Raw genomic sequence first — 22,426 nt, 5'->3', positions numbered from 1 at the left:
TTCCCACAATTCCCATTTTTTTCCTAGGTAGTTTGCTCCTACCCTTTTCTAAAGATCTCAATTCCAGTTGTTTTATCTCTGTTACTATATTCACTACTTTCAGTATAGTTGGTTTAGATTTTCATTTCCATTTTCTAGTAATTGCTTTTGTGGCAGTCATCATTATTAAACACAGCAAGGCCTTACCATGTCTAGGCAATTCCCGTCCTGTATCACAGTTCAGAAAAATCATTCCCTTCATCATACCAATCTGTCCACCCAGCATTTCCAACAGTGCATTCCACAGGGAATCCCTAAAGTCCGCCAAATCACCGCATTCGCAGAAAATATGTTGCCAATTACCTCTTTCTTCCCTTTCACACCTCCAACATTTGCTGTCTACCTGAGGAAAAATTATCTGGAGTCTACTTGAGATATAAAAATATCTATGTAAACATTTCCAGGCAAAAATCCTAAATCTTCTAGATTTTGGTGCACATTTGGGAGACATACATATATCTTCCCATTGTTTCTTTGTGAATTGCTTATCCAGTCTCTCTTGTCAATCCGTTTTAACCTCCTCTGATTGATTCTCACAGTTATCATGCAATATTTTTATGCTCTACTAATTAATCTTTTTTTAATGACAGCTTCTATTCTAGATTCTATTAAAAACTCTACCAGTGCTGGTCTTTCATTTAGAACCCCCCCCCCATTTCCTTCTCTTTGCCGATACTCTAATATGAATCCCTGATAAGGAAGGCACTCTCTAACTTGCAGTCCAAATAAATTCTTGGTGTCTTCCCATTCTATCATCTTTCCCGCTCTAGTTATTTGTTCCCAATACCGTTCCTTTGCCAGTTTTCTCCAATAAATTTCAGCCCCTTCTTGCCTATTGTCTGCATCCCTAATTGCAGTCATCCTTATCTGCAGAATCTCCTTTCTCCACTCCCATGTTGGTTTAGTTCTTAGAATACTTTCTGCTGCTTTATGATTATAATATTCTGCACCATTATTATTATTCTCCTTATGTGCCTACATCCAAAATCCCAGTCTCTCCTTGTTTCTTGAGCTTCCTCCCTATTTCATCATCATCCCTTTCCATTTTGAATTATAGTTTTCTGCTTGTGCTATGTATAGGACTCAACTGTCTAGCTCTGAAATACTCCTTCAAATTGGCTATTCCACAGCCAATCACTCTCCACCAGACTGTAGCCAGTTTCTCTTTATAGGTTCATAGGTGTGTACTAGACTAATGGCCCTGGAGCCTTTACAAGCCTAGCCCATAGAAGTGCCCTGGCATCGTGCCGCCCAACATTAGTTCCCAATGCCTCTATCAAGTAGTGCCACTGGAGTGATCCCCGGGGTGAGCTTTCTATTACCCATCCCACTCATCAAGATTTCTCTTGAAGAGGGTCTGCAAGGTGCTCTGCTTGACATGTATGGGAAGTTTATTCCAGAGCATGGGCAGTCTCTGGGTGAGAAACCTGTCCCTCCAGCATGTTCTGTTGATAGTGGTAATGAGAGTGAGGTCTCTGGAGCATGTGGTGTGGAGGGATTGGGATCTCTTTAGATGTAGCATTTCTAATACAGCTGGGTCAGACATGGATTTGTAAATCAAGCAGAGATCACCTCTAAGTAAGCGATATGAGACAGAGAACAGCTGGAGTCTTTTGAGTCTGTCCATGTATGACATGTGTTTAATCCCTAGGATCCTCTTCGTGAGGTACTTCTGTGGCCTCTCCTGTTGCAGATGTCTAGTGAGGTACATGCCAAATGGGGAATTATACTCTATGATGGTAATTAGTGGGAATGGAGTTTTTACCAAAGGGGATGACTATGCATTTTTTGGCGTTAAGATTAAGGCCATAGTTTCGACACCAGTCTTTGGTCTCATTGAGGCCTTTCTGTAGGATGTCTGCAAAAGTTGGGATGGTAATAATGGCTCCCAGCTTGCAGTCATCTGCAAACTTGGTCAGCCAGAGTCTCTTTGTGTTGGCCTGGACTTCTGAGAAGTAGATGTCGAACAGGAGAGGACCCAGGACTGATATCTGTGGGACTCCACTCGTGACTGGTCAGCAGTCTGACTTGGAGTTCACTACTTTCATACTGTGTGTTCTATCTGTGAAACAATTTTCAACCCAGTTACTGATATAGGGGTTGATGCCTAGTTTGGTGAGTTTATCAATAATTCCTGAGTGAGGAATGGTATCAAAAATCTTGGCCAGATCAAGATAAGCTGTATGCACTGCCTTACCTTCATCCAATCCATCCTGTTCTACTGGAAGAATCAGCTTATCCCACTTGACTCTTGCCGTCTTCCCCTCCCAGCTAAAGTACTTTAGCTCTTTATTAATTGCTACCCACAAATTCTCCTCTGGTTGATAAAAATATGCCCAGCCTGTGTATAAGACTAAAGGGACTAAAAACGTTTTAACTATCTGTATCTTACTATCCATAACCTTATAACAAAGCTTCCATTTTCTCAGTTTTTGTATTATCGTTTGTTTAGTCTCTTCCCACATATCCTTAGCTACCACACTAGAATGATTTTTAATCCATAATCCTAAATGGGTCTATATTGCAACATCGAATGCTTAAAACAGTGAATGATGTTACATCGACACATTTTCAGTGAAAGCTGAAAATGTCGAATCCAAAGAACAGCGATTTCTTTCCTAGGGAAAGAAATCGCTGTTCCAACCCCCGCAAAAAAAAACACATTACACACTTCCAAACACATGCACACATACTCAGTCCTAATTATACCACCCCAAAAACCAGTAAACAACTAAATACACATATGCACATAACCCAAACATACATTTAACGAAAAAAAAAAACAGTAAACATTTTAAACTATATGCACTTACCTTAACCCGCACCCCAACCCTAAGGTCAGTAACTGTTGCACAATCACGCTTGGGAGCTATACAGGACAAGGGACCACACTACACTTCAGAACATGGCAAAACAACGAAGCGGTCAAGCGACTTCTTCCCCCAGAGAAAAATTTCGCTGAACAGCCGCTTCACTGTTTTGCCTGTTCGCTCTACATGTGTTGACGAAAACGCATTCGACATAATGCGCTTTCATTGTACTCATATTAACCCCTCCTAAATACTTGATTTTATCATGTCCCCATAAATATGGGTATTTCTGAACCGGTTCACGTGTGGGTACATAACTTACTGGTACTGCCTTTGTTTTAGTGTCATTAATTTTGCATCCTGAAAATATCTGAAACTGTCTTAAAATGTTCCACAACACTGTAATGTCTTTTTCTGGGGTTTATTTGTATAAAATAATATCATCTGCAAATAAAGCCAGCTTTTCTTGACTACCATACCAATTATATCCTTGAATTTCTCATTCCCTTATTTTCCTTGCCAGTGGTTTTAAATATAATGCAAATAATAAAGGGGAAAGAGAATACCCTTGCCTGGTTCCTCTGCCCAAGCAGAACTTAACAGAGAGGACCCCACCGACTTTAATTTTCACCTCTGATTCCTCATATATCATCCTAATCAACCTTATTTTTTCAGGAAATGCAAATGCTTCTATTGCCCTAATCACAGCTTACTCTGTCAAATGCTTTTTCTGCATCAAGACTCACCAACAACAATGGTATTTTCTTACATTCTGTTTCCCTCTGGATCATCAATGTTCTGTTAATGTTGTCAAATGTTTGCCTCCCCTCCACAAAACCACATTGATACATATTTATCAATTTTGGCATTACATTTTGCCATTCTTTTAGCCATTATAAACATGAACACTTTATAATCATGGTTTAGTATTGAAATGGACATGTATGAAGCTGGATCTGATGGACCTTTACCCTCTTTAGGTATTACAGCTACCACTGCTTTCTTCCAGGATGGTGGTCCTTCTCCTCCTCCTCTTAAGATACTGTTAAATAAAACCTTCTAGATCTTTATTAGTTTTTTTCCCCCTCCTAGCTTCCAAACTTCCAGAGGAATGCAATCTATTCCTGGGGACATTTCCTGTAGATTGGTTATACATCACAATTTTTATCTCATCACCTCTTATTCTAACCGCTAGCAACTGAGCCTCATCTACCTCTAACTTTGGCATATTTAATTCTTTCATAAACATTTCCATTTGTATTTTTTCTCGATTTTCACATTTGTCTGCTTTATGGAGACTTCACAGAATTTCCAGAATATTTATAATGTCTTTACAGGATCTCTTGTTACTTTCCTTGTTATAGGTCCCCCAAGTTTGGCAACAGCCCTTTCTAATTTCTGTTGCCTGAGTCGTTGTGCTTAAAGTTTTTGTCCTCTAGTGTTATTATCAAAAAGCAGTTGCTTGACCGCAATCTTTCTAAGCTTGTGCATATTATTGAGGCAATCCTTTATGTTCTGCCTAACATTCTGCAGTTGATCTTCTTGTTTTGTGAGATTCCCCCTATTCTGCAATACTTTGTCAGTCCCTCTAAATAATTCTGGTTACTTCTTAACCAGATCTCCCCCTTCTTTTATTTCCACCCCATTTTTAAACTCCAGCTTAATTTTATCCCACTCCCAAGCTAAATTGTATCCTCTCTGACAGCTTCTGAAAATATCCACTACCCATTCCTTAAATTCCTCTCTTTTCAACAGATAGGTGGGAACATGCCAATGTCTCATTTTTATTTCATTACCATGTGCTTTTATTTTAGTTATTACACACTGCGGTGGTGGTGCTGCGGTAGCGTTGTCGCCTCATAGCAAGACATTGTCCCGTTCGATTCTCAGCTAGAGTGTCTTCTGTGTGGAGGCATACGTGAATGGTGCATGCCTTCGTTGAAGGTTGTGCGTCAGGGCTGGTAACCCGGTACGTAAAAATCCACTACCAGTCAATAGCGGACCAGAGTTCCGCTGTGGCGACCCCTAACCAGGAAAAGCCGAAAGACACAAACAAACATTGGCACATGATCTGAGATAGTTATTGGGCGAGTATCAAGACCTTCAATTAAATGCACCTGTTCCTGTGAAATGTAATTTCTGTCTAGCTTAGCCCAGTTTTTATATCTTGGGGAATAACATGTAAATTCACTTTGAATTCCTGTTACTGAATTCATATCTTTCATGCCAAATATTTTCATATATTTCTTCAAAAATCTAGCCTCCTTTGTTACATTTTCCCTTCTTGGTCACCCAGACAGAGCATCACTGCTGCAAATTAAATTCCAGTCCCCACCTATAAGTAATATTCCTTGTTGAAAACTGATTATTTCTCCCAGTATTGTCTTAAGCTCCATTACAGGAGCTTTAGGTGGACTCTAAGTACATGCCAGTATAATCCTTCACCCTTCCCAGTAGTCCCATAGCACTACAAATCTGCCATTATCTTTTTTATCGTCTTCTATCACTACTGGAGATCCTCTTGCAATTAATATAAGTACTCCTCTTTTCCTTTGTCCCAGGTATTCCACTGAATAACCATCATGAAAGCCTTTCTTTATTAAATTTATATGTTCAGTTCTGTGTGTGTCAGGTGTAACATAGCTACTTGCACTCTACATTTTTTAATATAGTTCACTACTCTTCCTTGTTTGTATTTATCTGTGAGGCCATTTACATTTAAAGACATTAAAGAAAGCATCACTGTATTAATAAGTTAATATTCCCACCTTTTATGTATAACACCTTTTTTTGTTAAATTTCTAGTTCCAGCTTTTGTGTTACATGCATACACTGTTTGGCAGGTTGAACTTTTGTACAGTTGTCTCTTGTCATATCCATTCAGCCTATGCCACATCGTATAAAACTTTTTGTTTAATTGAAACCCCTTAAAACAAAAAAAAAACAAACACACCCCAAATACCCTCCTAAAACCTATTAACACTAACACAAAAAACTATATACACCTTCAAATATTGTTTTACCCTCCTAACAGGAACAAAAGTTCCAAACTGACAGCCACACTCATAGACTTGAGTTAACCTAAAAGAGAAGTTATCCATGTTAAGATGCAGAGTGCACCCTGCGCTTCTACTATGCTGATTGGTTTTATCTTATTTTTATAGCTCTCCCAGCTGGGAAAATCTCTAAATGTTTTCAGAGACTATTACCTACCCCGGGAAAGCCCCTAAATGCTTTCAGAGAACATTACCTACCTTGGGAAACCCCTGAATGCTTTCCAAGAACATTATCTCTTAGCCATTTTCTCTTTTCTTTTTATTCCACAGCCAATCACTCTCCAGCAGACTGTAGCCAGTTTTTCTTTATAGGCTCATAGGTGTGTACTAGACTAATGGCTCTGGAGCCTTTACAAGCCTAGCCCATAGAAGTGCCCTGGCATCGTGCCGCCCAACATTAGTTCCCAGTGCCTCTATCAAGTAGTGCCACTGGAGTGATCCCCAGGGTAAACTTTCTATTACCCATTCACTCATCAAGATTTCTCTTGAAGAGGGTCAGCAAGGTGCTCTGCTTGACATGTATGGGAAGTCTATTCCAGAGCATGGGCAGTCTCTGGGTGAGAAACCTGTCTCTCCAGCATGTTCTGTTGATAGTGGTAATGACAGAGAGGACTCTGGAGCATGTGGTGTGGAGGGATTGGGATTTCTTTAGATGTAGTATTTCTAACAGAGCTGGGTCAGACATGGATTTGTAAGTCAAGCAGAGATCACCTCTAAGTAGGCAATATGAGACAGAGAGCAGCTGGAGTCTTTTGAGTCTGTCCATGTACGACATGTGTTTAATCCCTAGGATCCTCTTTGTGAGGTACTTCTGTGGCCTCTCCTGTTGCAGATGTCTAGTGAGGTACATGCCAAATGGGACATTATACTCTATGATCAGTCGAATGAGGGAAGAGTAGAGAGAGAGAGATGATAACCTCTTTCTTCCTGGATGCAAAAACCTTGGTAATGAGATGTGCCACACAGTACTTTCAGACCATAGTGGCAATGTGGTGGTTGAAGGAGAGGTTGCTGTCAACCAGCATCCACAGATCTCTTATAACCCCTTCAGTGTTGAGTGGGCTCCCATTGATGTGGTAATTAGTGGGAATGGAGTTTTTACCAAAGGGGATGGCGATGCATTTTTTGGCATTAAGATTAAGGCCATGGTTTTGACACCAGTCGTTGGTCTCAGTGAGGCCTTTCTGTAGGATGTCCGCAACAGTTGGGATGTTAATAATGGCTCCCAACTTGCAGTCATCTGCAAACTTGGTCAGCCAGAGTCTCTGTGTTGGCCTGGACTTCTGAGAAGTAGATGTCGAACAGGAGAGGACCCAGGATCGATATCTGTGGGACTCCACTCATGACTGGTCAGCAGTCTGACTTGGAGTTCACTACTTTCACACTGTGTGTTCTATCTGTGAAACAATTTTCAACCCAGCTACTGATATAGGGGTTGATGCCTAGTTTGGTGAGTTTATCAATAATTCCCGAGTGAGGAATGGTATCACAAACCTTGGCCAGATCGAGGTAGGCTGTATGCACTGCCTTACCTTCATCCACAGCCCTGGTGACTGACTCAAAGAAGTCAACCAGGTTGAGCAGGCATGATCTCCATTTCACAAAGCCAACTTGTGTGGGGTCTAGAGTTTGGAGATTTCCTATATCTTTGTTAATCAGGTCCATGATGATGCACTCCATAGCTTTACATATCAGACTCGTCAGGCTAATGGGGTGATAATTCCCAGGGTCTGTACTCTGTCTCCATGAACACATGAAGACCAGCTGCAGAACTGTTACTGAGCATACATACATTTGCTAGAAAAAAAGCCTCATAATATTCAATTTTCTTTTTCATTTACTTGTTCTTTCTTAAAACTTGTTACTAAATCAATCTAAGGTCTTTAATCCAGTCATTTCCCCATGCAAGAATGAGAAAAAGCACATTAGTTCTTCCTTTAGCACCTGTTTACATTCCCCATTGCACTTACAAATAACTGAAAAAAATTACTTTACAGCATTGTAAAGAAAACCACATGCCACAAAATTGGTACTTCTTCTTCTTCTTCTTCTTTCGGCTTTTCCCGGTTAGGGGTCACCACAGCGGATCACCTTGTCCGCACATTGAATGGCAGTGGAGTTTTACGGTGTCAAGTTGCCAGCCCGGCGCCCAACCTTCCACAGAAGGCACACTCACACGCACACCTACGGCCAATTTAGAGTGTCCAATCCACCTGCAGCATGTCTTTGGGATGTGGGAGGAAACCGGAGCACCCGGAGGAAACCCACGCGACCACAGGGAGGACATGCAGACTCCGCACAGAAGGCACCCCAGCTGAGGATCGAACCGGAGAACCTCTTGCTGTGAGGCGGATGCCACAAAATTGGTACTATTTAAGAAAAAATATTTACTTAATTAACTTTCTCCCTCCTCTTCCCCTCCCCAAAGCACTTTGCCAAACATTAATGACATGAAGTAGGGCATATGCTTTAGAGTCCCCCACAACAACAAATTCTGAAAAGTCCAATATTTCCAGACTTTCTAGTTCTGATATGCTTCACAAATATAATTGATGAATTGTAATCCCATATCAAGTTACTGGTTGTATTACTATTCATCACCAAAATCCTGTCTCTGCATCATTTCCAATGTACTCTTGATTCTTTTAGTCAACTCTTGTGCTCCTTTCCTTCTCTTCAACATTTTCCATTGAAAAAGTGAAAAAGGTTTCATAGGTACAGTCCCTCTGTGGTCTTTATTACCAGAAGAACAAGCAGCAGAATCTCCTTCTGTTTCATAGCTTGCTTTTTGCTGGACAAACGTTTGTATTTCCTCATTAGCATGCACTTCATAAAATGATTTTGTCCCTCCAGGGAAGAATACCTTAAGGACAGCTGGGTTCAGCAGTTTGGCTCTCATACCTGCATCCTGACATCCCTGAGTTGTGGAATAAATTTGCTCTTCTGCCTGGTATACAATGAGTAATCATTTTTTCACAAACACTCTGCTGTCTCCTAATTTCAGTACTTTGTCCTTCTGCCAAGGTTTTGTCAAAATGAACTCCTGATGGCAGGACTGCATCTTTACTACTAAAGGTTTAGGCTGTTTTCTTATAGCCAGATTTGGAGCATACACACAATGTGCCCTTTCAACTAACAACTCCTGCTCTGGAATACCAGCCCAGTTGCTTATTTGTGGTATCATAAAATTAATGCAGTCTGCTCCTTCCAGCTTGTCAAGTATAGCTGAAAATCTCCAGTTTTCCCTAAGTGCTCTGTCCTCTAATTCTATTATTTTTTGAAACACATCATCCTGAGCAGCCAGCCTTTTTCTTCATTTTAACCTCTGATGTTTGCAGCTTTATCGCATATGAATATTTGTTTAAAGCTTCTTCAATTTTTTCCAGCTTTTTGCTGTTTGTATTGATATACTCCATCAGTGTTTTGTTTATTTTAACCAAGTCTGTATTCAATTGTCTTATATCTTCCTGTAGGTTATTAGAAGTCATGTCTGAAGGTTGCATTGCTTTTTGATGAACAGCTGAAGAACTTTCCCCAGTCAGTGTTTCTTCCTCACTTTTTGCAGCTGATTTGTTTTCTAGACCTTCTGTATTTCTTCATTCCTGGCATCCAGACTGTGCACTTACTAACCGGTTACTGAAATTTACCCATAAACACTACTGGCCTTCTCTGCAGAGTTTCTTTTTTCACACTGGGAGAGCTAGAAATAAGTGGTTACTCAATGTGCAGCCATCTTAGAAGTCATGTACTACATAACTATCGTATTGTCTGTAAATACTCAGAGGACCTGGAGACCAGAGGTGATGCAAGGATTGTAAAGCTAGAATCACCACTTTCATTTCTCTGATATGTACGTGTCCTTTCTGTCCTTTTTGGACCAAACAACTTGGACTTTTACATTCACAGAACAAGCCTCTTCATCCAGGTCTGATGCATGTGTGTATAGATCTTGTTGAGGGCGAGGAATCAGAAAGGGTACTCCAGGATTTTGTTATATCTGTTTGATCCATCAACGGAACTCCTTCTTGATGAATGGCAAGACAGGAATTTGGAAGCTCAGAGAAAGTACAGTGCTTCAGGCTCCATGGCAAAAAAGATTGATGTAATGGCATTGGTTGCCTTACTTTATACTACTGACGACCTGACGTCAGTCTTCAAGCGACAGCAACCAATGCAGAAATACTAAGTCTCTGGTATTCGGGCCAGCTGAGGGCTACCTTGGCAGGGATAACCCAAATGTGATGATTGCAACAGTGAAACACGAAGAACATCAGCAATGCGCCCATATTGGATTTCAGATACCACCAAATCCTCATCATATGGAGTTTGGCCTAAGTAATCATTAGAATAGCTGAGGCCATAAACCACAGGGCTTCAAAATCTCTCTTACTGAGGTCACATCTTGAAGGAGAACAGACTAGAACTATTCCTTTAGAAGCCTCATTTTGTCCTGAGAAAAAAAGGCAGTCACTGATGTGAAACTCAGCCTGCAAGACAGAAAAAGATTTTTTGACTATTACGGTGAATCCCAGACAGTGAAGCAGTTTTTTCTTTTTGCAAAGTTGAGTTTCAGAAGGAGCTTTTCACTTGTAGGAGACTAAAGAACAGGTTGTCTAAGGATAAACCTGTACCTGGAGCATGTAGAAAGTAACAAATGGAACTAGGCACTTTGTAAAAAAACACTTGGACAGTTGAAAGCCCAAAGGGCAAAGCACAGAACTGAAAATGATACTGTAAAACAGATAACCTTAAAAACTCCATGTGATATGGATGGATTTGGATATGAAGGTATGCATCTTTTGTATCCAAGATTATCAAGAAAATTGAGAAAGAGTCATGGGAGAATGAGACTGCAGGATAAATATTTTGAATTTTGATTCTCTCAAAAATAAGCTGAGAAGGGACACATACAGAATGGATCACCATTTTCCAGCTTTTCTGGGAACCACGGAAAGTTCTGAATAGAACCCCAATTCCTTACTGCAAAACAGGGACTAATTCTATTGTACCCTGAAGAAACAGCTCTTGTACAAGTAGACAGATTAAATGGAGTTGTTTTGATAGAACAGAAGGCATGCCTGATCTGTGCAGAAGAGAAAGCCATGACATTATGTAACCACACTGAATTAATGAACGGACCCAACTGTCTTTGGTGACTGACTCCCAAACTGGAAAGGATAGGGACAACTTATTTGATAGAGGGTTTAAGGGTAGACAGAGATGGGGAAGGAGGGTACGAGGCAGGAATGGATAGTCACTATTGCTTGGATAGATCTTCAGATATTTTGTTTTAAATCTTTTACCCGTTTGAGGGATGCCTTTTGTTCTTTATAACAAAAAGGTCCAGCTTTAGAATGGTAATTTCTCTAAATCCGGAGGGGGGGGGGGTGATTTGATTAAAATCTTGCACAATTCCTGAAGAGTTTTGAAAATGTCAGCAGTAAGATCCAAGAGAAAAATCGCTATCTAGAGGACAGTCTAAAATTTTTGAATTAATATCCTCAGATAGAGATTGAAGCCTAAGCAATGAAAATCTCCTCAAAACAGAACCAATAGAGCTGATCTGGAGGGGGATCATCTGCAGCATAGCTGCATTTAACAGAACGCTTTGCACCCTGGGTGTCATAATTCAGTATAGAGACAGCAGAAGACTTGTTTTCAGAATCAGGCATATCAGATAAAAGCTTATCAAGGTCTCCCAACAAGGACAAGATATACGTGGTCATACATGTCTGACAGTTTGACAGCACAGAGGGAAACAGTAGAGAAGGGAAAAAAAACTTTTTCCATGCCTGGTAATAGCCCTACTATCTTTATCATTTGGAAGGGTATTGGAAGAAGGCAGGAATTTGGTAGGTTTATCAGATTCCAGTGAAATGTTAGCCAGGTAAGTCAAAGGGTTCTTATACAAATTTTTGTGGAAGACTGGGACTGTAGAAAATCTGTCAGGCTTCTTGGAGGCAGGAGGTTGAGTTTCAGAGTTCATAGAAGCTATGACAAATGTATCTTGCAAGGCCTCAAGGACAGGAGGGATAGTGGATGGTTTTGAGACCCCCATGTACATAAGATCATAACTGCTTTTTTGCATATCTGAAACCTGTTTACCTTCCCACTGAAAATGTTGTGCCATTTTTACTACTGTCCCCTGAAAGGAAAGTTCCTGTAAGGAAGGATCTGGAGATATAGTGTCCTCCTCTTCAGACTCAAACTCAGTATGGAAGTGAATTGAGAGAAGTAAGCCAAGCAATTGTCTTCAGACTCTGAATCTTCCCCATCTGAAGAATGATCTCGAAGTCTCTTCAGAAGAGAGGAAGATGAAAAGGATGAGCATAAGAAAAAAAATGAGTGGGCTTGAGAGACTAAAGCTTTAAATAGCCCTTGAGAAAAGTCATACCACACCTTCACAGGATCCTTGACAGAAGGGAGAAGGACAGCTATTGTTCAGTCATCTGATTTTTATCGGAAGGAAGAGGATCGTGTACAAAATGAGCATGTTCCGTTCCCTGATATACCTCAGTGAGGGAACATGATACTTTCTCTCTAACCAGAATCTGAGGAATGTCGTTGGACCCCTCTGAAATAATTAGTCTTGGTTCACCATTCGTGACTGAGGTAGCCATATTATTGGTAAAGGTGGATGTGCTAAGAGGCAGCACCTTGTTGGCCTCTGATGGGATCATGACAGAGGATGTAACCAATGCATCCAGAAAGTCCGCGTACTCATCGAGAGACACAACGGAAACATTTGGGTCCAACCTGACTTTTACAGTATGCCTCTGTGCTTCAGATGCTTCTCTACTGTCCAAGATGAGCATCCATTCCAGGACAGATAATCAAATGAAAACAAAAACACCAGATGTTGTTTCAGTGTCATCTAAGGATGTAATTTTATTCTCAGACAACTAAACACTGTTACAAGCATTTATGTGGCGGACTCTGTAGAAGTGCAGTTAAAGAGTTAAAGTGACAAACCATGAAATCAGAAATGGAAAAAACTTCAAAACTAGAAAACAGAAGGCTTCTAATATATGTATATATAACTATACAATAAGCACACATACACAGACACATACACATACATATGCGCACACTCGCACAAACATACACATGCTCATGCACATGTCTTGGCAAAATTTTTTGAAGCAAATAGAAGTATTATCAAACTACTGCAGTCAATAAAAATTATAGAAATTTACACAGAAACACTGAAGGCATTACCTCCGTAAATAATCTTAGAAACATCTAACAAATAAAGTATAAATAAATACTACTGCATTGCTGGGAAACAGCAACAACAAGCATCTGGCCAGCAGTTGCTCATATGCTGCTCTTCATGGGAAGCAGATATGTGTAAGACATCAGTTGTGTTAGCACCGTACCTTGAGTGGGAGCTGAAATTAAGGCAGCGCCATTGTCAGATGAGAAAAACACCAACGTGTTTTCTGCAATACCAAGGTTATGAAGTTCTTTAAGAATCTCTCCGACACTGAAGTCAAGCTCACGCACAGCATCTCCATACCTAAAATGGAAAACAAAACATTAAAAGCTACAGATTCCTTCAATACATTTAAGTCCCAAATATTTATGATGCCCCCTTTGTATAACTATAAAAAAAGTGCTGTTACTTTCTAAAACTCAACTTCAGATGCACAATGAAAAATAAATTTAATTACACTGGACAATGCTTATGAAAACTGCAGGCATGGTGTAGTGGTTAACTGCAGAGCATAATACCAAAGGTAATGGAGATGCATACAGCTTGGGAAACTACAATACAGGCTACAAAGAGCAAGATCTAAACAGACAGAGGATACGATTTTATTATGACCATCACCAGCCACCTTCCAAAATCAGCTAGCCCCAACTCAGAAATGGAATAGGCTGTGCACTGTGGCGCTATGGAAAAGGGCAGTCAAGATGGTGATCATTCTAGATGACAAAAACTTTCAAGGAAAGACTCAATGAATTAAAATGCACCATCTTAACTTTCTGAAGCACTCTGCACAGAAATATATAAAATGGGAAATAGTCTACAGCTAGAAGGGCAAGATACTCCCACAAAATATCAGTATATATCTTTGAAATAAATAATGGTCAGTAATTTGCTGAAAAATACTATCAGCAGAGTACTGAAAAGGGAGTACTTAGGCAAGTCAGAGTAGATGCAGAGAGACCTAATAACATATGGGGACACTGACTCACAAGTGATATGGCAGGAAAAAAAATTCCTCCTATAACAGAAGGGCCAACACAGTTCTTTTCTATCAGAATAGATTGCATTAATGCATTGGCACAGACTGCGATGTTCTTGCTGTTTGCGCAGTAAACCTATTGAACAAAGGAATATTTACTTGTTTATTTATTTGGCATTTGGTTACTGGCAAACTGCGACTGGAATTTTATCTATTTTCAGTACAGGCCCAGGAAGGAAAAACTCCACCAATAAAAGAATAGAAAGTATGTACACATAAGAGAAAACTAACATTATATTACAATATACAGAAAATGTACAGATTAATACACATGTAGAATAATAAACATACACCATGATTAAAACAAAATAAATACAATAACACATAGTCATAAAGCAAATGTCAGGATGGAACATTCAAACAGTGGACAAGGAGGAGAAGAAGGGAGGGAGAGTGAAAAATAAGTACTTGTTACAGCTAATAAGTGGAGTAGATACAGGAGAATGGAGAAATAAAGAATAAAAGCAGGATTAAGAGTGATGGTGATAAGAGTAAGAGAAATAAAAACAAGGAAAAGGAGAGATCATGTGTATATAGGTGTTAGAGGAGTAAGAGCTGAAAATAGTAGCCAGGAGAGAAGCAAGTGCAAAGCTTTGAGTCAGAGAGGAACTCTTAGTTACAGCTTAAATAAAAGGCCGTTATTCACTGCCCAGATTAGTGTAAGGAATACATTCCAGACTTTGATACAGTGTGAGTACAGACTTTGACCTTAATTTTTGTAAGGCTAATAGATGTCAAATAGATTTTTATCAAAAGATTAAAAGTGATAACTTGGGAGGTAGTGGTGGGGAACGGTACTTACAGCTGGATGGGAAGTGGGATTATTTTTTTAATTTTTGTGTGTTAAGAGAAGTTAGGTATAATTTAGTTGGTAGGAAAATTCTAGCCAATTTAGAGATTTTAGTCCAGAAGAGTGATGCATTCTGTGACTTATATTAGCTGCAAATCTACTTACTTTGTTGTCCTTTTGTTCTTGTTTAGATGTCATGGTGGCGTGAAAGTTGGTGAAGATGGGAAAAAAACAAAAAAAAATACTTGTTTTCTCGCCTTTCAAAGCTAGTATAGTCCAATTTTCAGGTTAGTGCTGGATTCAGGGCTGTGTTACAAGTTTCTTTGTTTGCCCATACCTTACTTGTATAGAAGGAAATTTCTCTGTTCACTGTGAGAGAGGGAGCTTTGAGCAGCCTATCTGTCCCTGGAGGAGTGGTTTCAGCCCAGAAAATAGTAGTTTATTGGCTATTTTGGGCTAATTTCTATCTCTTTCATTTCTCTGCTATAAAAACCGCATTTGTGAGGTTTTTGCACTAGTATACAGCTCAGCAAGCTCCTGCCTGGTGCCCTGCAGAGTTCTACAGAAGCAGAGAGACAAAAGACAGATTTTGGAGTGATTAAGTATAATTTTTCTGCATTTTCTTGCTGCCTTTAGCTAATTTTGTCTAAAACGCCAATTTTCTAGAGTTTCTGTGATTCAAAAAGCTTGTTTCAACTACATATTGTACTTATTTTACTGCCTGCACTTTAACAAAGTCGATTTTGTGTTTAAATTACCTGTTTAACTGTTGTAGGCTACACACTCAAGTGTGATAGCCATTTCTGTGCTTTTAAAGTGTTTTTTTTAATTGTATCTGCTTTATTTTCTGAAAAAAAAAAATATATATATACTTGTTTTCCCGCCTTTCTAAGCTAGTATAGTCCAGTTTTCTGGTTAGTACTGAATTCAGGGCTATGTTACAAGTTTCTGCGTTTGCCCATACCTTACTTGGATAGAAGGAAGTTTCTCTGTTCACTGTGAGAGAGGGAGCTTTGATCAGCCTATCTGTCCCTGGAGGAGTGGTTTCAGCCCAGAAATTAGTAGTTTATTATCCATTTGGGGCTAATTTCTATCTCTTTCATTTCCCTGCTATAAAACCCGCATTTGCGCAGTTTTGCAAGCAGGGTAGCTAGGGTATAACTATTCCTGGCTCCACAAAGTCTACTCTTCAATTTTTGCCTTGGAACTAGACAAACTTTCAACTTAAGTAGTCAAACCATTCACTTCTCATCCCGGCACTTGCTCAAAACTCATAGCAAGCACTAATAAACCTTAGCACTAGATCCCCCTATACTGCAGAGAAGGACAAGGCTCTCTATTCGACCTTAACAGCCAATCAGGTGGGAGGTTGGCATAATGGTTAAGGCGTTCACCTTGCAGACACAAGGTGCAGGGTTTGATTCTCACATGTGGTAACTGGCTAGGCTTAAAATGGCCCACAAGGGCAGTTAGCCTAGTATGAACTTATGTTACATTGAAGCTGTTTTTACTGCATTTAACTTAATATTGCACTTGGAATCCTTGTTTGTTACTATTTGACTGTATTTGTAGCAAATTCTTCTGTGTAAGCTGTAGTAGCTGATTCATAGCATTTATAAGTGTTTGCTGTACCTGTTTCTGCCTGTTTTGTGAAAAAAAGAAAAAAAGAAAAAAATATCTCTTGTTTTTCCTGCTTTACTAGTTTAGTCCAGTTTCAGAGTTGCTGATTCCTGGGCTTTGGTTGTAGTTCCTGTGTACTGTTTCCTTGCCTTATTTGGGGAAAGGAAGTTACCTTGCTTACCAGTGGGAGTGGGAAGCATTGAGCTGCCTTTTGTCCAGTTTTGTGAGGTTTCAGCCAGTAACTAGTAGTTTATTGGTCGTTTTGGGCCAGTTTCTAGCTTTTCCAGCCCCTGGTATAAAGCGCTAAACGCTGCTTTTCAGCTTGTACCTACTCAGCACAGACTCCACGTGGGCCAGCAGAGTAATCCAGGCTGCAGAGAGCTGAATAAGCGACTTTTCTTGATACTAAGTATATTTTTTGTTGCTTTCCACATCTGAATACCAAGCGATTGTATTTCGCCTGCCTTTCTGTTACATTGAAGCTGTTTTACTGCATTTAACTTAATATTGCACTTGGAATCCTTGTTTGTTACTATTTGACTGTATTTGTAGCAAATTCTTCTGTGTAAGCTGTAGTAGCTGATTCATAGCATTTATAAGTGTTTGCTGTACCTGTTTCTGCCTGTTTTGTGAAAAAAGAAAAAAAGAAAAAATATCTCTTGTTTTTCCTGCTTTACTAGTTTAGTCCAGTTTCAGAGTTGCTGATTCCTGGGCTTTGGTTGTAGTTCCTGTGTACTGTTTCCTTGCCTTATTTGGGGGAAAGGAAGTTACACCTTGCTTACCAGTGGGAGTGGGAAGCATTGAGCTGCCTTTTGTCCAGTTTTGTGAGGTTTCAGCCAGTAACTAGTAGTTTATTGGTCGTTTTGGGCCAGTTTCTAGCTTTTTCCAGCCCCCTGGTATAAAACACGCTAAACACGCGTTTTTCAGCTTGTACCTACTCAGCACAGACTCCACGTGGGCCAGCAGAGTAATCCAGGCTGCAGAGAGCTGAATAAGCGACTTTTCTTGATACTAAGTATATTTTTTGTTGCTTTCCACATCTGAATACCAAGCGACTGTATTTCGCCTGCCTTTCTGTTACATTGAAGCTGTTTTTACTGCATTTAACTTAATATTGCACTTGGAATCCTTGTTTGTTACTATTTGACTGTATTTATAGCAAATTCTTCTGTGTAAGCTGTAGTAGCTGATTCATAGCATTTATAAGTGTTTGCTGTACCTGTTTCTGCCTGTTTTGTGAAAAAAAAAAAAAAGAAAAAATATCTCTTGTTTTTCCTGCTTTACTAGTTTAGTCCAGTTTCAGAGTTGCTGATTCCTGGGCTTTGGTTGTAGTTCCTGTGTACTGTTTCCTTGCCTTATTTGGGGAAAGGAAGTTACCTTGCTTACCAGTGGGAGTGGGAAGCATTGAGCTGCCTTTGTCCAGTTTTGTGAGGTTTCAGCCAGTAACTAGTAGTTTATTGGTCGTTTTGGGCCAGTTTCTAGCTTTTTCCAGCCCCTGGTATAAAAGCCGCTAAGCAGCGTTTTCAGCTTGTACCTACTCAGCACAGACTCCACGTGGGCCAGCAGAGTAATCCAGGCTGCAGAGAGCTGAATAAGCGACTTTTCTTGATACTAAGTATATTTTTTGTTGCTTTCCACATCTGAATACCAAGCGATTGTATTTCGCCTGCCTTTCTGTTACATTGAAGCTGTTTTACTGCATTTAACTTAATATTGCACTTGGAATCCTTGTTTGTTACTATTTGACTGTATTTGTAGCAAATTCTTCTGTGTAAGCTGTAGTAGCTGATTCATAGCATTTATAAGTGTTTGCTGTACCTGTTTCTGCCTGTTTTGTGAAAAAAAGAAAAAAAGAAAAAAATATCTCTTGTTTTTCCTGCTTTACCAGTTTAGTCCAGTTTCAGAGTTGCTGATTCCTGGGCTTTGGTTGTAGTTCCTGTGTACTGTTTCCTTGCCTTATTTGGGGGAAAGGAAGTTACCTTGCTTACCAGTGGGAGTGGGAAGCATTGAGCTGCCTTTTGTCCAGATTTGTGAGGTTTCAACCAGTAACTAGTAGTTTATTGGTCGTTTTGGGCCAGTTTCTAGCTTTTTCCAGCCCCCTGGTATAAAACGCGCTATACGCGCGTTAGCGTGAATTAGCGGGATTTAGCGCGGAGCTGCCACTGTTGCACACTAGGGCAGCGGCGGGTAAGCTGGTTTAAACTATTCGGGCTACCTAAAGTCCACTCTTCAAATTTTCCCTTAAAACTACCTTCCTCGAACTATACTACTGATCAAATCAGCGTATCCTATAACTAAAAAGATCATCTCTACTTGACTCCAAGTAGACTATTCTCTATCTGTTAAACCTAGCACTTGCTCCTGCAGTACTTATTACCTTGATACGGCACCCTTGTCATAGATAGTACCCCAAAAAGGCAACCCCCCCATTTCTCGGTCACCCACGTCCCCCGGAATCTTTTTTAAAGTTTTTGTCTATCCTTCTAGCATGTCGAGGGATCAGTTGCTAGTGTCCTCCCCTGCTCAGCTGGTGAACCTGGGAATATTGAGGCAATGTTACAATTGCCTCATGTACACAGACAACCCTCTCCTCCTCCCACAAAACACAAATACATGCGAGATGCAACTATACGGCCAAACTGAAGGCTGAGCTCTCTCAACATAGGACTGGCAAGACCAGTCAGGAGGAGAAGGTTACCACACACACTATAGACCCAGTCTCACATAGTACCATTACAACCTCAAATCATACACATAAACACACAAAGACATACTTGGAGGCTCTGATCAAAAATCTACCAAAACAGCAGAGGCCACCAAAGCAGACACCCAAACAACCACCTCAGAACACAACACCCGCAACACATAGACCTCACAGTCAGAGTGTCAAACAGTCACAGCCCTTAAGGCCAAACACAATGACAGACACACTAATCATTGGTGACTCCATAGTCAGACACACTGACGTCCCGCTCACCAGACTGAGTAAGGAGAAGGTCACAGTAAGCTGCCTGTCGGGCGCTAGAATCCGCCACATAACGCAAGCACTCAGGTCTCTCAACAGCAGGTACAAATACGACTCAGTCATTGTCCACGCTGGTGTAAACGACCTGAGACGTACCTCCTTGGACTACATGAAAAGAGACATTGAGGAGCTCTCTGATCATGTAGCCCAGGCAGGTATGACCCTGACCTTGAGCAGTATCCTACCTTCACCAAGAATGATGCCACAATACAGAGATAAGATGATCAGCTTTAACATTTGGCTTAAACACTGGTGTCATTCAAAGGGGATCCAGTATCTGTATGCCTGGGATGACATGCTGGACAAGCCACGCTGCTACGCAAGGGATGGCTTGCACCTGTCACCCTGGGATTCGGATATTGGCAAAGGCTCTTGCCACCCCATAGTGCCTTTTTTAGGCAAGGCTCAAATTCTAAACCTACCACCCTAGAACACAAAAAAGGAAAAAAACTAAAGGTAATGCTGCTCAATGCCAGAAGTCTAAATCTCAAAATGCACGCACTCGAGGCCCTTCTCAGTATGGAGAACATCGATGTCTGTGCTGTGACAGAAACCTGGTTCAAGGCTCCTGAGAGCACCCCAGCGCTATCAGGTTTTACCTCATATCATGCGTTCCAGCCCCAAAATCCGGACAATACCAAGAAAGGAGGGGGGGGTATCCATATTCATCAAGGACACCCACACCTCAAGACTGGTGGCAACGCACGATGCATCGGAGACCATTCAGGTGCAATTAACCATAGGCAAGACTGCTCTGCAAATTGTAGCATGTTACAGGCCACCCTCACAAACTCAGGAACCTCACATGGCCTTCCTGAAAACACTAGAGGGGATAAATGTATCACCAAACACCATCATACTAGGTGACTTCAATTACCCTAATATAGACTGGGAACACTACTCAAGCCCAAACACCCTAGCCCAAAAGTTCCTGGAATTCATAAACTCAAATGCCATGGAACAACTAGTCACCATCCCCACAAGAGGAGATAACATACTTGATCTCATCATCAAGAACATGGGAGCACAATGTTCAACACCGAAGTATACCCTCACTGGTGAGATCAGATCACAAACTAATCTCGCTGGAGGTCCTCATCCCACCCCACCTGAAATAAAAGACCACAGTAAAGAACTTCTCAAAAGCCGACTTCACACTTCTAAAGACTAGTGTGGTCTCCTTTCAGGCCCCGAGCCGGCGGAAAACAATACTCAAGCCGCTGAATCACTTACAAATGCCTTCTACCAGCACCTGCAGGACTGCATGGATAAGGCAATCCCAAGCAAAACAAAGACTCTTTGTACCAAAGGCAAGCGTCCAGTCTGGTGGACCCCAGCCATAAACAAACTCTACAACAAAAGGAGAAAGCTACTACAAGATAGAGCAAAATCCTTAAAAGGTAAGACACCCTTGATCACTATAAGTAAAAAACTAAGAGCTTTCATAAAATCATCCAAAGCAAATTTCGAGAGAAAAATAGCTAAAGACTCAAAAGACAATCATAAGGCCTTCTTTAGCTATGTTAGAAACCTAGGAGGAAACTCCCAGATATGCTCAGAACTAGTTCAAAATGATGTGAAGATTACTGATCCTACAGACATTGCCAACATACTGGCTGACAGGTTCAGTGCAAACTTCTCCCCCCCCCTCCCCCCCCCCAAAAGGAGAGATATCGATACCAAACGAGTCCAGCCCCTGAAACACGTCCAGCGCCCGGGTGAGAACTGCTCTCTCCAAAGCAAAACACAGCATCCATGGGACCTGATGGTGTCCCCGGCTGTGTGCTCCACGAACTCAATGAGGAATTAAACCCACAGCTAGGACAGCTGTTTAATCAAAGTCTTACCTCTGGATACGTACCCAGGGAGTGGCGCACTGCAACTGTGGTGGCACTTCAGAAAGGCGGTGCCTCCACAGACCCTGGAAATTACCGCCCATTAGCTTGACAAGCCTTATCTGCAAAGCCATGGAGAGGATCATAATGGACCTCATAAATAAAGACATAGGAATTTGCAGACTTTGGATCCAACCCAGTTTGGCTTTGTCAAAGGCAGATCATGCCTTTTAAACTTGGTTGACTTTTTGAAACAGTCACCAAAGCCATTGATGAGGGAAAGGCAGTCCATACAGCCTACCTCGATCTGGCTAAGGCCTTCGATACAATACCCCACTCGGGTATCATTGAAAAACTCATCAGCTTAAATGTTAACCCATACATCACAAGATGGGTTGCAAACTGACTGAGTGACAGAACCCACAGGGTCAGAGTTGCTGGCGCCATGTCAGACTCAAAGCCTGTCACAAGTGGTGTCCCACAGGGCTCAGTCCTGGGCCCACTCTTGTTTGGCATCTACTTTTCCGAAGTACAAGCAAACACAGGAGGGTTATGGCTGACAAAGTTTGCAGATGACTGCAAACTGGGCCATAGTAGAAAACACATCTGACACAGATATCCTTCAGAAGGGTCTCACAGAAACGGATAACTGGTGCCAGAGCCACGGCCTAAAGTTAAATGCCAAAAATGCATAGTCATACCCTTCGGGAAAAACAAGGTTACCCCTAGCTACCAAATAGGTGGCAATCCACTGAGCACAGAAGAAGTTATCAGGGACCTGGGGACCCAGGTTGATAGTAGTCTGTCATTCGACACCCATGTAGCTAAAGTAGTTAGGAAGACCTTCTACATTGCCCACCTTATCATGAAGGGATTCTCATCTAGATCAAGGGAGGTCATTGTCTCCCTTTACTCATCACTCATCAGACCAATGATTGAGTACAATGCCCCATTCGAATGTATCTGACCCGACACTTGCAGCAGCTGGAGAGGCCACAA

General features: G+C 41.0%; 1 protein-coding gene across 2 annotated transcripts in view; it reads right to left on the bottom strand.

The window, feature by feature from the left end:
- The window catches only part of GALNS (galactosamine (N-acetyl)-6-sulfatase), a 1,207,745-nt gene that overhangs the window by 710,958 nt on the left and 474,361 nt on the right, over window positions 1–22,426 (bottom strand). For both annotated transcript variants that reach the window (XM_044081696.1, XM_044081697.1), the window contains exon 8: window positions 13,285–13,424. In XM_044081696.1, coding sequence (XP_043937631.1) covers window positions 13,285–13,424 — 140 coding nt within the window. The remainder of the gene's footprint in view (window positions 1–13,284; window positions 13,425–22,426) is intronic.

The sequence above is a fragment of the Protopterus annectens genome, chromosome 8.part1, assembly GCF_019279795.1.
Source record: "Protopterus annectens isolate FY-2018-M chromosome 8.part1, PAN1.0, whole genome shotgun sequence".
Lineage (NCBI taxonomy): Eukaryota > Metazoa > Chordata > Ceratodontiformes > Protopteridae > Protopterus > Protopterus annectens.
This window is presented reverse-complemented; position numbering and strand designations above follow the sequence as displayed.